Below are 14,669 nucleotides of genomic sequence, written 5' to 3' on the forward strand. Positions count from 1 at the left end.
AAAACGTAGACAGACTTACGCCAACACAAAACAGTTCTTTTTCCACATAAAGGAGTTGAAAGTTAATTTATTGAGGTTTTCTTTGACATGAAGGTACAGGACATTTTCTTTCATAACAAATATACAAGAGCATGAACATTATGTAATTATTTATTACAGTGGATTACCCTTTAAACGCTGGTGTGTGCCTGAGGGAATCAATAACTTTCAAATGTAAAAATCTTTCTTTATTGTACACAGACACACCAAGGCAAACTGCTAGATTTAACCACATCTTCTTCATTTCCTTGTTTCCTTTATAAGTAACACAGTAGGTTTGCGTTTTTGTATTAAAAGGTCTTCTGTTGTTCCAGTTCTTTTTGTTTTTTCATCACAGTCCATATTTTGAGTTTTTGCTGTGTGCGTTTCTGTGTTTTACAGTTTTAGCTTTGTCTCTTTTGCCTCCATGGCTTTGGTGGCGAGTTGGGCACGCTCTGACAGCAATGCTGCTTTCTCTGGTGCTCCCTGGGACAGGATGCTCTTCAGGAGGAAGTGGTCAATGAAAAGCTTCAAGCCCTCCCTCAGCATTCCTAGCTTGGGAATTCCTGAAATCCTGGCAGAAGGGAAACAAAAAGAGTCACAGTTGACTTTCAAGGTGTGAGCTAATAGCAGTTTATAGAAGGTGGATGGTACAGCCATGTGGTATAGCTCTAACACATCTATGCCCCAGTGCAGCCTCACAGGGCTTTAGTCATGGCTGCAGTTCTTAATTTTGTTTTTCTTAACAGAGGTGCACCAGCAGTTCCTGGCAACAAACTCTGTGTGATGTCCGACTGCACCGATGTGAAAACCATAGCTCTGGTGACTTTACAGGAAGAAAGAGTTCCATGCACTCTACAGAGACAACCTTTCTAAATCAAATGGAGAAAACCCTAAACTAGCCCCTGCTATGTGTGACATCACTCTCCTGATGTTGTGCAGCTCACCTTCCAAATATGCTGGCCAGCTCCTCGGGCTCAGTTTCTTTCAGCAGTTTGGTCAGCACCTGACGCAAGAAGCGCACTGTGGGCTTATCTAGTTCCCCAAACTCTATTACCTAAAGGCACAAACAGCAGAGGTTAATGCAAAGAATAGGTTTAAAGATTTAATCTGTAAAATCAACTAAATACATGTAATATATACATAATATTAATTACTTTGAGAATGGAGAGTGAGAGGCATTTCCTCTGAAGGAAGCAGGTGACCAGCTGGACCAGATTGTTAAAGGTGCTGCTGGAAAGGTTGGGCAGCTCCCTGAACTTGTCCCAGAGGCTGAACTGGAAAGTCATCTATGAGAAAGGAGAGAGGGTTTGAAGGAACAATTAAATCCAGAAACACACATATCATATAGTATTGTGTAAAAGAACAGGAATAGTCCTTCAGGCTTCTTGAAGAACATTCAAAGCCCTTCTTTGGATATTAGCTGGCTTTTATTTTATTTTTCTGTCAAGATGAACCTACGCTGCTGCTGTGGAGGCCAATCTACGACCGATAGAAAAACACACAGTGGGACGTTATCTAGGTATGCGTTTTCTGCATTGACAGTGTGTTTGGGATCATTTTTATGCTGAGAAATGAAGCTGGTAGCAATCAGATGCTTTCCAGATAGTACTGTATAGTGGAGCAAAATCTAACATGACCCCTAACACCACTGAAAACCAGCTCCAAACCATTTTTTTTCTTAAGAAGACGCCTTTTAGACACTGTTCATCTGCAGTATATAGTTTTTTTCTTAATGCCATTTCTTCTTTTGTCATTCACGTGTCCAGTTTACTTAAATTTTTAGGACACACTGCACATGATGCCTAAGTTTTTGGCCAATAGCGTTTTGTGATTCACCCCATCGGTGCGAAAAGAAAACTATTATAATCCTGTAAAACTGTTACCTTTGGCATTTCTGTAAATTCTACTAATGACAAAGAAATGGGAACAAATGATGCGTTTCTGCTTTTTTTATGCTTGAATGATTCATAAGCAAGTTTTAAGTGGGTTAAAAACACTTACAAGAACTTGACTGAAAATGAGTGAAAAAGCAGCCAATGACAAAAGATTCCCCAGAAAGCTCGGAGAACTATTGCTCAAGATCACTTTAAAATAAAAGACAAGTCTGGCTCATTGATGCAACACTATATCCGCAATACTGTCATCAGTGATTACCAAATTAAGCACCTTAAATAACCGACTCCTCTAAAGAGATAACCCTCTCATTGAGACCCAGTTTACATGTGAAAAGCAAACATTCCCACCAGCTCCGTTCTGGAGCTCTTTGATGAGGACAATGGTCACCAGTTTCCGATATGAGCTGCTGGCCTACATGACAGCAAAGTAGGAAGTGTGGTCTCAACGCCATTGTTTGTAATCACAGTTTGAGTCAAATCAGAAGCCAGAGGTGTCAGAGGCTCCCACACTGCAGAGGTGAACTGCAGGCCACACACAGATCACACACAGTTTGAGAGACCGGGTGGTCATATGCCCGTGCCAGGTAATTAAATCCCATAATAAACCCTTTTAAACTGATTATGCAAACTTACGAGACTTTTAAACTAAAATATAAGAAGGATTTACAGTATAATCTACCATAACCATTGATTGAACAAGCAGCACATGTCTTACATGGTTTTGCTAATAAGGCTACCTGGAAGCGACGGTCATGTGAGCAAAATTTCTCTCCCAGTATGACGTAAAAGGCGTTGAAGTTTTTCTCTTGGAGACAGCAGTCCATCAGAACATGAACAATCTCTCTCTCCTGCTTGTCCTTCAGACCCATCCTTTAAACATAGCAAATTAAAAATAAATAAAAATTTCAAATGGGCTAAACTACTCCAAAAACTGAAGAAAGAAACAGAGATGTGAGACGAAACAAACCTCAACAGCTTCTCAAATGCATCCAGGTAATCTTCACTGGTCATAAGCACACAGAAGATGTTCCTTCTGACATCGGTGTTCATCCTCTGTTTCCTGGCCAGCTCTAACACTTTGGCACTAAACTAAAAAAAAATAAAACAATGACAACAGTTATAGAACGATAAATGCTGCCATTACTGATGAAGCCATGCTTTCCTCGTACCTTATTTATTTGTTAATCATTGTCCCAACATAGCTGCAGGTTAAGACTTTGATGCAAAGCGGAAAATATATAAAAGGATTCAAATGGAGGGCTGAGATCATAGTACAGTTCCTGAAAATACTCTATAAAAAAGATAAACCGGCTAAATGTCGGACTCATGGGAATGTTGATGAACAGCATAGACGCAGAGTGGAAAGAAACTTGCTGCCTCCTTGGGGCCAACAGAGATACTGCTGCAGAAAAGCATTAATAAGAACTAAGTCCAGCCAACTTAGTGCAACTTACTTATTTTGAGTGCACGGTGCTTAGAATAACTTGATTTTTCTGAGTGAGCAATACTAAACGAATTAGTTCAACTGACATATGTCAATATAGATCAGCTGACATACATGACACATGCCAACTAACATATATGTCAGCTGACATATGGCCAATGTGTAACTTGAAATAATTCATTTAGTATTGTAACTGATATATATTGACATATATCTCAGTTGAACTAATTCATTTAGTATTGCTCACTCAGAAAAATCAAGTTATTCTAAGCACTGTGCGATCACAGAGAACAAGTTCCCCTAACTTGGCTATCTCAAGTCAACTAAGGCAACGAGTTTGGGTACTAATTTTTTGATTACTAGCAACTTATTCACGTTTACAGTGTCCAAATATGCTTAAGTGAAAGGAGGAAAAAATGTTATCTTAATTTGATCTGCCTAGAAGTGCACTAACGTTTTTTTAAGCACATGGCGAGGAAAATGGAAAAAAAAAAATGGTGGCAACCATCAGGTGGTCAGAATTACAGTGTCAAAATGTACACATTACATATTAGCTGCAGAAGGAAAATTTTAAATCCAGGAACTGTTGGAACTGAAAAAAAAATCTATTAGTTTTCTTCTTGGAAGCGAGTAATTTAAAGGGTTTATTGTGGTAGCGTCATCATTGCTAGAATCTCCTCAGCTGTGCTCATGAGGAGGCCGTTCACTCCGAACATCGGGGTGTCCAAGAAAAACCTTGGGTTTGCACAGGGAGGCTTTACTGCTTCTTTATTAACTGTTCTCATGATCGAAGGAGCCAGAATGAAGTGGTGGAGCAGTTAAAATTCATGATAAACGCTGTCTCCTTTGCTTCTGCAAGGACAAAATTGACAGTTACCAAGTAATTATTCTAGGTAAATATTGTCTTATTCTGTTCATTGTCTTAACTGAACGCACACCCCAGATCTTACAAATAATATCCAAACTACTGGATGTGAAGCTACCTGTAAAACTGGTTATATCCTTGGATGTGTGTTTACTCTAGGTGAAGCGATCCATTGCTTCATCAGTGAAGAACACGCCAAGGCCACACACGGAAGATGGAAAATGTCACCTTTGAAAGGATCTGCGGCCCTCTTAGACGTCAGATCTGCTTCAAAATGATGATCCTTATAGGAATACGTTTAATTTCTAATTTAATAATGCTTCTGTCCAACTTGTTGTCTTTCATTTTTTTGTCATGAAAAAATAAATAAATCAATAAATCAATATCCACCCCTCATATTGATCAGTTTTTGCTAACCAATACAATAATTCTTCTAAGGCATTAAGACAAACAGTCATTCTTTGAAAATCAATCAGTGCCTCCCACATGTTTTTCTACCATTTTTGAACACAGCAGACAGCCACGTTGAATTTTCATGGATATACACACATCTGAAGCAGATGTCTCACACTAATCCAGATGTGCTCCAGGCTGCCTAATTTAAACATGAGTGCTGCTATAATAATTTAATGTCTTCTGCAGCTCCGGTACTCTACCTGTCCTTGAGCAGGGCTTTGTTTTGTGGTTGTGTCCTCTTGCTTGCTGATCATGGGAGCGCCGCTCCACGATGAGCCGACAATCCACCAGCGGCCCACCTGCTCTGCTGCCAGGAGACTATCAAGAGAGACCCTCAGCTTCATGTCACTGCCCCCTGCGCTTCTGTGGATCTGAGCATCGCAAGGTGTTAGCCATGAGAAGACTCAGCTGGTTAACACCAGGTATATTAGTTGGTAATATTGTGACAGGATTCCTGAAGGTGTGAACTATTAAAGTAGAAGTTTAAGTCTATAAAAGTGGCACTCTGGGGCCACCTGGTGGTACAAGTGGAGGCTAAAAGAATGATTATTATGTTTAATAGGATTAAGTTCAGGCTTAGACTTATTTTTAATAATGCAGGTAATAAAATCAAATAAAATATGGCTTTCACCCACCAGACTCCGCTGCAGCTTCCTCAGTCTCTCCACAGGCTCGGGATCATAGCCAGGGATCTTCCTCATGTCATTGTTTTTCAATGCCATCATTGTTTCCAGCATGAAACGCACCTGAGGACGGGTTTTCACAAGTCAGAAATGCTTCTAAACTTGGTTGAGAAATCATGACACAGCATTGTGATCAGTTAGGAAATAAAACGTAATCTTGGTTTAAAAAAAACAAAATCTGATCTCATCTCCCTACCCTGGTTTGATCCTGAAACTTCGACCCCATATCGCTGGCCTTGCGTTGGGCTTCAGAGATGAGCTCCTTCAGAGCTAGAGGATCGTCCTTCCTCAGGGCGAAGCCGACATTCCTCAGCACAAACAGGACCAGCTCGATGTCCTTTTCTGTAAATGTTCCCACCAGCAGTTTTAGGATGTCGAAGATGAGGACGGAATGTACCACCTGGAAGTTATACAGGTGAGCAACGATGGCGATCAGGTTGTCGCACTCTTTGCCTCCACTCGGGTTCTTGTAGTGCTCGTCAAACTTTCGCACAACTGTCTCCAGAAAATGGGCTCCTACCTGCAAAAGGAGAGGATATATAAGATATGTGATCAACATGAGAGCAATATACAGCACTATGAAAAAGTATCTGCTTTTTTTCTGCTTTCCTGAATTCTTATTTCTTTACACATGCATTTTTCATGTGAAAGAAAATTTAATATGACAAAACACCTCGATCAGATTGAAGTCCAGACTCTGACTAGGCCACTCCAAAACCATCACTAGGTTTTTGCTGGTCTGTTTTGGATTATTGTCCTGCTGCAGAACCCAAGTGTGCTTGAGTATAAAGGCATGAACTGATTATGGCCAGTGTGTTTAATCTCAGCAGATTAATGATTTAATAAGAGGCTGCAAATACTTTTTCACCACATTTAGTTTAGATAGCATTATTTCCCTTAACAAATAAAATCATCATTTAAAAACTGCATTTTGTATTTTACTCGGGTTATCTTTGTTCAATATTAACATTTGTTTGATGATCTGAAACATTTAAGTGTGGAAAAATATGCCAAATAATAAAAAAGTGCCAAAAATTTAATATATGACAAGGTTTATAAACAAACCCAAATGTTTAAGCCAATAGCACATGGCTTAAAATATCAGCCTAATGTTTATAAAACTATATATAGTGCTACAGCGACTTCGACCAGGAGAAGATGTCGTCAGGTGGTGTTCAACTATTATCGGGTGTTTCTGAAAAACAACAGCCTCAGGTCGTTGGATCAGCAGTGATGGCCAGTCAGTGCCCATCTTCTCCTGGTCCCCAGTTACCCTCCTCCTGGTCCCCAGTTACCCTCCTCCCTCTTATTCTAGAGCCAACAAGAAGCTCTCTCGGCGGCCTCCTCTAACCTATGGATGGCTGCCTTTTTATCTCTTCCTGTTATTCCAAAAGCCGTGAGTGTGTTCCACTCAGACTGTGCAGGGAACCCCATGCATCCTACTTGGACTGGGAATAGCCAGGCCTACCACCCTCTGTTCCCTCTGTAGCTTGTTGGTGATGGAAGGGCGTAATAAACTGAGCGGAGCAAGGCTCCAATCTCCAAAGTTCAGCCCAAGTAATCTCACTTCATCCAGGTTCCTTGTGAACCCAGTGCTTTTGCCCAGGACACTCTACCTTCCTCCTCGAACTCCCGGATCTCAGCTTGAACCATGTCTCTCCTCTGTCTTGGATCAGATTTTACCCATTACTGGAAGTGAGTGGATCCGAATCCCTGACGCCCCAAGCAGGGGTTGCCAGTAACTTCTCTCAATTTCAGCATACTTTCTGCTTGTGCCACTGATGTGCCTGCTTTTGCATCCAGCTATTGTAGTGACTCCTGTGTCAGTCACCTTGTTATCAGTCAAGTCTCTAAGGAGCATTACAACCCTGCACATTGCCACACTGAATTCCTCCACTATGGATGATAAACAAGAGTCTTTGTAGCATGCCATGCTGGAATAGCCAGACCTTAAATTTGCCTGGTAGGCCTGAGTTTAATATTTATGTTTTATGTCATTTAGAGAATGACGTAGACCAATCAAACTGACAGATAACAATCAGTGTTACAGATCCCCTTCCAATTTATTTAAAGGGTATTACTTTTCAACTGAGATGTGCAAAAGAAGCTAGCCAGTTAGAAAAACAGCCTCCTGTAAATAATCTAAGAGCTGATGTGAATCAGGTCAGTGGTTTTTATTTCTCTCACACACCAGCAACCGTGTTAACGCTTCTATCTATGTACCAGATCTGAGCATCTCCACAAGTTTACAGGAAGTAAAACCAGCCTACAAGCCATATTTTAAATACCTCTGTGTCTATTTGAAAATTTCTGGCAGACCATAAACCTCAAATTGAGGGCTCAAAGGAGGGGGTCTTACCTCCAAGCCCACAGCATGATGGAGGATGCTGACAAGCAGGATGTGCTCCATCAGTAATCTGTCTGGCATCAGGGTCGGGGTGACGCAGGCTGCTAGCAGCAACTCTGTCAGGGTGTCGTTCATGTCCTTCCTGCTGGAGCTCATATACAGCTCCTCTAGCTGACTGCAGATGGATGACATGTTGGGCTCGCTCAACCTGAGGATGACAAAACAACAATGAACTGTGCAGAATTTAAATAACTTACATTAGTTTTTCCTATGTGTGGGAATTTAAACTACCTACTTCTTTCAGTACCTGCATCTAACTAACCAGGTAACAAGCAAGAGGCTTCCACTGAATAATTCCTGAAGTGATTAATTAATATTTTATAAAATGTTTGTTTGCTTCTAATAGTTGGTTGCAGAAAAGTCTCTGTATAAAACCTGGATTAAAATCCATCAAAATGACCCATTTATAAATTTAAAACCATGAGTAAGTATTACTAAACTAAGACAAACCACCTATGGCTCATATTCTACACTGGAGTCTGTAGGTGATAGTTAGAAAACACTTAAAAGCAAATAAAGTGCTGTATGAATGTGTGTAAACGACTGAACGTGGGTTGTAGTAAAGGGTTAGAGCTATACGAGTACCTGTCCTACCTATGCCTAAGATGAGCTTTGTAGGCTTCTATCAATATTCTCAGTTAGCTGTAGCCAAGTTTTACATTTTGTTTTTAAAAGGGGGAGGGGTGTTTTCAGCCTTTATTGGACATAACAGTCAAGAATACACAGGAAAGTAGGGAGAGCAGGGGGGAATGACCCTCAGGAAATGGACCAGGTCCAAATTGAACGAAGTCCCTGCAGCCTTTCGATATACGGGTCACCTGCTCAACCAGTGGAGCTATAACGTCGCACATCAGTTATTATTTAACTATTTTAGCTGTTATATGTTGTTGGTCCAAGAAGTCAGCGACAGAAAATTCGTTCTTATTTATGATCTAGGTCTCATTATTTTGGACAGTGATTGCAGTTTTATCATATCAATAGGTTCGGGCCCCCAGATTTGCTCAGTGTTTGCAACCCAGTCAGACCTCTCATGTCATCAGCTGCAGATCTTTTAAGCCTTCCCAGAGTTAGAAGGTGTGGTGAAGCTGCTTATAGGTACTGTGGTCCTGTTCTTTGGAACAAGCTGCTAGCTTTCATAGATTTGGTTCTTATATAGCACTTTTCTACTCTACCTGAGCACTTTATATATGCCTCATTCACCACTTTAAATTATTTCTATCTAACATTGACCCTCTGATGAATTCATCTGAGAGCAACTAGAGGTTTACATCTTGACCAACAATGCAGACTGAAGCAGCCAGTGATTGAATCACCAACCATCTGATTAGTAGGTGACCTGTTCGACCAGACATTTACAGCCATGTATTTAAAAAAAAAAGACCCAAAATCAATTGATTCATATAATGAAATGTGCTATATAAATAAAATTCCCATTGGGGGATCGACTTCATTGTGTTACCTGTTCATCAGACCTTTCACGTTCCTCTTCAGTTTTTCTAGCTCAGCTTTGCGTTTATCATCTCCCATGTTACGCAAATGAGGTGGCACGTACTTGCCACTTGTGGAGGTGACCTTGACATTGTAAGAATTAGTTTATTATTAGATTAATAGATCAGTAAGCAAGATTATCTAATGAAGTGATAGAAACAACCAGATATTACATATATCTGCACTCACAGTCTCCGTTTTTGTATCGGGAGCGTCTGTTTCTTCCTCTGTTTCCCCTTCTTTTTCATCTTCTGAATCAGGCCCGCCACTATCATTAAGCCCCTCCTGGTCATCCTCCATTTCCTCATCTTCATCCGCTTCCTCTTCATTAGACATGTCATCATCTTCATCTTCACCGTCATCATCAATGTCATCATCGCTGCCTTCACTCGCCATCTCTCCTTCAGATTCCGGGTCCTCGCCTGACCCCTGAGAGTCATCTAGCTTTTTAAAGTTCTCTTTGGCTGTTTCCATGTCAACATCATCATCTTCATACAAGCCCACAGCTGATGATCCAGAGTCAAGCACCCCAAGGATGTAATCAAGTCCATCAGCCACAAAAGACTGAGGGAGACTTTTTTTGTTTTTCCTTTTATTTAATCCAAGACATCGCTCCAGCTTCTTTATTTCTCTGTCCTCTTGTTCATTTGCCTCCATAAGTGCCAATTTTCTTGTTTCCTGAAGCTTATTGACTCGCTTGCCTTTCTTGGAAGGAGGTGGTGTCTCAGACTTGTCTGACTTGTCTTTAGGCTCGCTTGGATGCGACTTCGACCCTTCCTTCTTTGTTTTCTCCATTTTCTTTTTCTGCGTGTGTGGTTGTTGATGCTTGTCAGCCCCTTTTTTCGGGTTTCCTTCATCACTTGGGGGCAGAGAGACGGTGTTTTTGCCCTCGTAGTGACTTTTCATTTTGGCTTTTTTCATTTTCCGCTTTTCCTTGCGTAGTTCCTTTCGACTCTTCTTTTTCACAAATCTCAACCTCTGGTCACTCTCCGCTTCTTCCGAGCCACCTTTGCTTTTAAGGAAAACATCCACTGCCTCCCTGTACTTCTGTAACACGGGATTGCCTTTCTTCTTATTCTTCGTCTTACCTTTATGCTTCCAGTTCCCTTTCATTTCTACGAATTCAACGGTAGCTAGCTTAGAGATAGCTTAGCCTGTAAACTGCTACAAGCACACAAAATAAAAGAAACTGAACTATTCTGATCATATAAATACCTTACAATGCACATGGGCCTCCGTGAGGATGACCCAGAAACACGTGACCTTTCCCTTCCAGGGCAGCTGATGACGTATTTTATTTTGGGGCGGTTTTTCGGGGGTGGTTTACGTCGCTCCGATGTAAACTGTCTTTAACCAGTCAGAGCAGTCTATGCAGAACAGTATAGACGAAGCAGGAGGAGTTGCTACCCTGGTTGCTGTCAGTTGTACAGGCGAGAATGTAGGGACTCAGTAGCTTTAATTGTTCTTGCAATATGAAGAATGGAAGAAGACGATGTGACTATTAGAGAGCAGAATTTCCACAGCCAAGTTCGGGAGTACATCGTAAGTAGCGGAGCGGCTAGTCGAGCCTAGCTCGCTAACGGTTGCTAGCGTTAGCTTTGCCTGTCAGTTTGACTCGGCAGTATTCGTTTAAGCTTGATATTGTATTTTAAGACCCACTTAAAAAATGTAAAAAGAAACAATGAAATTTGATGCCCGGTTATGTCACACACCAAGTTGGGTTTAAATATAAAAAAGCGCGTGAACCCGCTAATTAACACGAGCTTCCGTTAACGCTAGCTGCCACCAAGTTAATCACAGGAGAACTTGGCTAACCCACTATATGATGTTATTTGGCATGTAAACATCCCCACGGTTAAGTAGAGGTATCTATAACTGTGGCATTGACAAAATGTCAGGGTCCTGTCTAATTCAAGCTTTGTGTGTCGCATATGTTTCACATCAGGATGAAGTGTTTATGTTCTCGCTGCTTGATGCTCCGTTTAAAAACCGTACACTTTTTCGCAGTCACCATATCAGATTTTTATCGCATGATATTGTCGTAATACCTGGTCTTTACATTTTATCGTAGAGTTTGGCTGCAAAGATAAGCTATACTTTATCTTTAAAGTTGGGTAATCTTTGTGTTACAGAAGCCACCATATGACACGTAATCTGTACAAACTAGTTTAAATTAAATAAATTAAAATTTAGTACAGAGTAACCGTATCAGATTTTGACTGCAGGTTTATCCTGCTCACCAGATGATATTGATAATTATAGTGATATCTTTGTGGAAAAATCCATCTTCACTCATGATGTGTTTATTAATATAAGTTATATTATACAGTGGTTTATTGTAGTTTTTTTAAAAGATAGAAATAACAGGAAAAATGCACCTGCTTTTGTTAAGTGAGGCATGAGGACTAATCATGATTACATTCATAGTCACTCGTCATAGCTCCATTTTGAGCATAAAACCTCTGTTTAATATGTTTTTATTTTTAAACACAGTACCATTATGTTCTTTTTACCTCCCAGCTGTAAAAGGCTGATGGGGTATTATCATCACCTGAGTGGGTAGATGTTGTTGACAAGCAAGTGTGTGACTGCGATAACTCAAGGCGGCATAGGAGTTTGAAATTAATACTACAGGTGTAGCTAAAAATCTCAGACAAGTTTGAATGTCAGTGACCTCAACCTCAAGGTCAGAGGTTAAGTTGTTTTTTGAAAATCTTGTGAAAGCGATAACTTGAGAAGAAGGTGGCGTAGGATTTTCTAATTGACACCATACATGTATCTACTAGGAGGCTGAGGGGTAGCACTGGCGTCCACCAGTATTTCTAAAAACGATCATCAGTCAATATCGGTGTAATGCCACATCCCGGTGTAATGCCACATCCCAGTGTAGACCGTCCATCCATTTTCTTCTGATTATCCAGTACAAGGGGCGGGGTACACCCTGGAAATGTAACCAGTTTGTCTCATATGTCATTCACTGTGTAATTAGGGGTGATTAAATCCCATTATATGATCATTTAAAGCCTTCCTGCTTTAGTAGAATTAACATTGTTAATGTTTTGATAGTTATATCTATGCATTTTATGTAGAAGACCATTTTGTTGACATGTTACAGTCTGTTGAATTTGGCAAATAATATAAAGGTGATTTGTGACAATGCAATATGCATGTATGTTAGGTTCTTATCGGAGAGATGTTTCCCCACTGCAACGGTACATTCTGTCTTTCAAGAAACTATCTAATGCAATCACCAGCCATCTAAATTAAATTAGAGTTCAGTGGTCCCTGGGACCTAAAGGCTGCTTGAATAGTTACCAGTCAAGACTGTCTACTGACTTTTCATCCAAAATAAGGTTTTTATAAACGTTCTACCACTGTATTTGCTGTTGCAGATTTCTTCCATAGATTTCAAATTTGGATTTCCTTGAATGTCATATCTCTCTCGTTAAGTCTCTCTTTCTGTGTGTTAGAGACTGTCCATAGTAACTTTTAAGCTCACAATACAAAAAATATAGCATTGCTAAGTAACACAACCACCTAATTTATTCATGTGGCAGTTATCTTATCAGCAGTGTGTCACCTGTTCTTTTTTACACAGCATACGGTAGAAGCTGTTTAATTTCATTTAGATGTATCAATACAAAGTTTGTCCAGCAGAGTGGCTCTAGACTTACCTATTTGTGAAATGCTTTGCTAGAAACTCCATTTCTTTTTTTTAAAACAACTTTAATATACTGTCTATCAGTGTTTTTCCAAAATTAGCCTTTGGGTATACAGTTTCCTGTCTTTTCTCATTGAATTGTGGTGTCTTGATGTCTCCATAGCTCTAGGTGGGAGAAAAAAAACAAATAAAAGAAAACTAAAAGAGTAAAAAAGGTTTCAGTTTTCAGAGGTTTAGAGTAAGTCTCCTTAATTATTCCTGTCAGAATCTTGTGTAATATAGAGACTATCAGATATCTCAGCACTAAGCAAGGCCAACATCTGAGCTTTAGCTTGCACATTTTGTCCTGAGCCTGTACGCCTGGATGTCAGTATCTTATATCAACAACTGCAAATCGTTCTGTGTGATGGATTAACATCAGTGTATCATTTCATCTTGATGTCTGTGGTGAGTCAGCTTATGGATGGATTTTTTTAATTTTAATTTTTTATACAGGTGCCAGGCGACTGATATTTTCCAGTTATTGTGTGTACTTGTTTTGCAGTTGGGGTTACTGTAGGTTAGGCTTAAAGTCAGTAAACATCTCTCAGTGACAGGACCTCATGTTCTCATCAGGCCCTAACTGGGAATCATTTTTCTTCCACAATGAAACCACTTGTAAATAATAATGCAAAAATTCTGTGCCTATGTTTAGCAAGAATGTAGAAAATTAGGTTACTGAGAAAAATCAGGTTAGAGTTGAATAATTTTGACCACAGTTCACACATGTTTTGGACAGTAATCATATTTCTTTGTCATCTCATCACAAAGCTTGTAGGTCATTATCAGGCTTTCACATTTTTTTGTAGACTATTAACCATTGTATTTTACAAAATAAAAAGTTTTATTATAATTGACGTCACAATCAGCCATTGTTTAGTAGTAGTTATAATAATAATAATAATAATAATAATAATAATAATAATAATAATAATAATAATAATTATAATTATAATTATTATTATTATTATTGTTTTATGAGATTGTTACCATTATGAGAAAGTACTTTTTACTACTTAAGTTTCTGAAAAGGCTCGTCTTTTTCAGTATATTCATCTGTGATGCTAAACCAAAATCATATTCTTCCATTATTAAATACCCAGACTAGTGACACTTTAACCAAAAGGAGGGACAAATTATTAATTTCACCAGTTTATTCTGGTTTATTGCTAATGTTTTTGCCTTGTGGTGGTCATCACAGCATTAGGAAAGATCCTTCCCTTGTCTAATAAGCATCTTTCTGATAATCTGGCAATAATTAAAGTTTGGAAATGTGTTAGAGAAGTCTGAAGATAACGCTATTTAAGGTAATGCACACATCAAAAACACACTCAAGCTAATGGTATACAGTACTGCCCAGAATGTACCTCTGTTAATAATATTGTTTTTAATAACTTAATCTGCAAAATAGATGGATATTTCAGGTTTTTGTCTCTGAAATCAAACTACTCCTGAATGAGTTTTATTGCCACACTACATGAAAACAAGTTGATTATTTATCTGTTAAGCCCCTTTTAGCGGGGAAAAAGGTATTGCTGTTCTTCCGTTCAAGCCAATTTCCACCAATTTGGTAACATAGGATTGTAATGCTGAAACGATTGTTGTGCCAAATTCTGTTTTTCAAAAAAGCTTATTTTTCCCTCTCAGCACATCTTTTTCCTTTACTTTTGCCCTCCTTAAAGGTCAAAATTCACTTCCGGCAAGCCTGTG

The 14,669-nt window shown here is 39.5% G+C and overlaps 2 protein-coding genes across 2 annotated transcripts in view; one reads left to right on the forward strand and one right to left on the reverse strand.

The window, feature by feature from the left end:
• Positions 1–34: 34 nt before the first annotated feature.
• Positions 35–10,521, reverse strand: nom1 (nucleolar protein with MIF4G domain 1). Its single transcript, XM_085287004.1, has 11 exons — positions 9,449–10,521; positions 9,231–9,343; positions 7,724–7,919; positions 5,561–5,884; positions 5,317–5,427; positions 4,882–5,052; positions 2,884–3,005; positions 2,654–2,786; positions 1,176–1,307; positions 966–1,075; positions 35–592 (listed from the first exon to the last, which is right to left on the reverse strand). Exons 1-11 carry the CDS (start codon positions 10,370–10,372, stop codon positions 415–417), a joined length of 2,514 nt encoding a protein of 837 aa, XP_085143130.1. The 5' UTR covers positions 10,373–10,521; the 3' UTR covers positions 35–414.
• Positions 10,522–10,528: 7 nt separating this feature from the next.
• lmbr1 (limb development membrane protein 1) overlaps positions 10,529–14,669 on the forward strand; it is a 41,816-nt gene continuing 37,675 nt past the window's right edge. The window contains exon 1 of the mRNA XM_085287005.1: positions 10,529–10,801. Within this exon, the coding sequence (XP_085143131.1) occupies positions 10,739–10,801 (63 nt within the window). The 5' untranslated portion in view covers positions 10,529–10,738. The remainder of the gene's footprint in view (positions 10,802–14,669) is intronic.

This window comes from Mchenga conophoros, linkage group LG9, assembly GCF_057382185.1.
Source record: "Mchenga conophoros isolate Kocher_MC1m ecotype Shallow Benthic linkage group LG9, M_conophoros_male_GT1.1, whole genome shotgun sequence".
NCBI classification, from domain to species: Eukaryota; Metazoa; Chordata; class Actinopteri; order Cichliformes; family Cichlidae; genus Mchenga; species Mchenga conophoros.

Coding starts and splice junctions, on each gene's coding strand:
- nom1 (XM_085287004.1), bottom strand. CDS start 10,372: ATGAAAGGGAACTGGAAGCATAAAGGTAAGACGAAGAATAAGAAGAAA. Junction 1,076..1,175: donor TCTCACTCTCCATTCTCAAA/GTAATTAATATT, acceptor TTGTGCCTTTAG/GTAATAGAGTTTGGGGAACT. Junction 593..965: donor CTGGCCAGCATATTTGGAAG/GTGAGCTGCACA, acceptor CCCTTCTGCCAG/GATTTCAGGAATTCCCAAGC.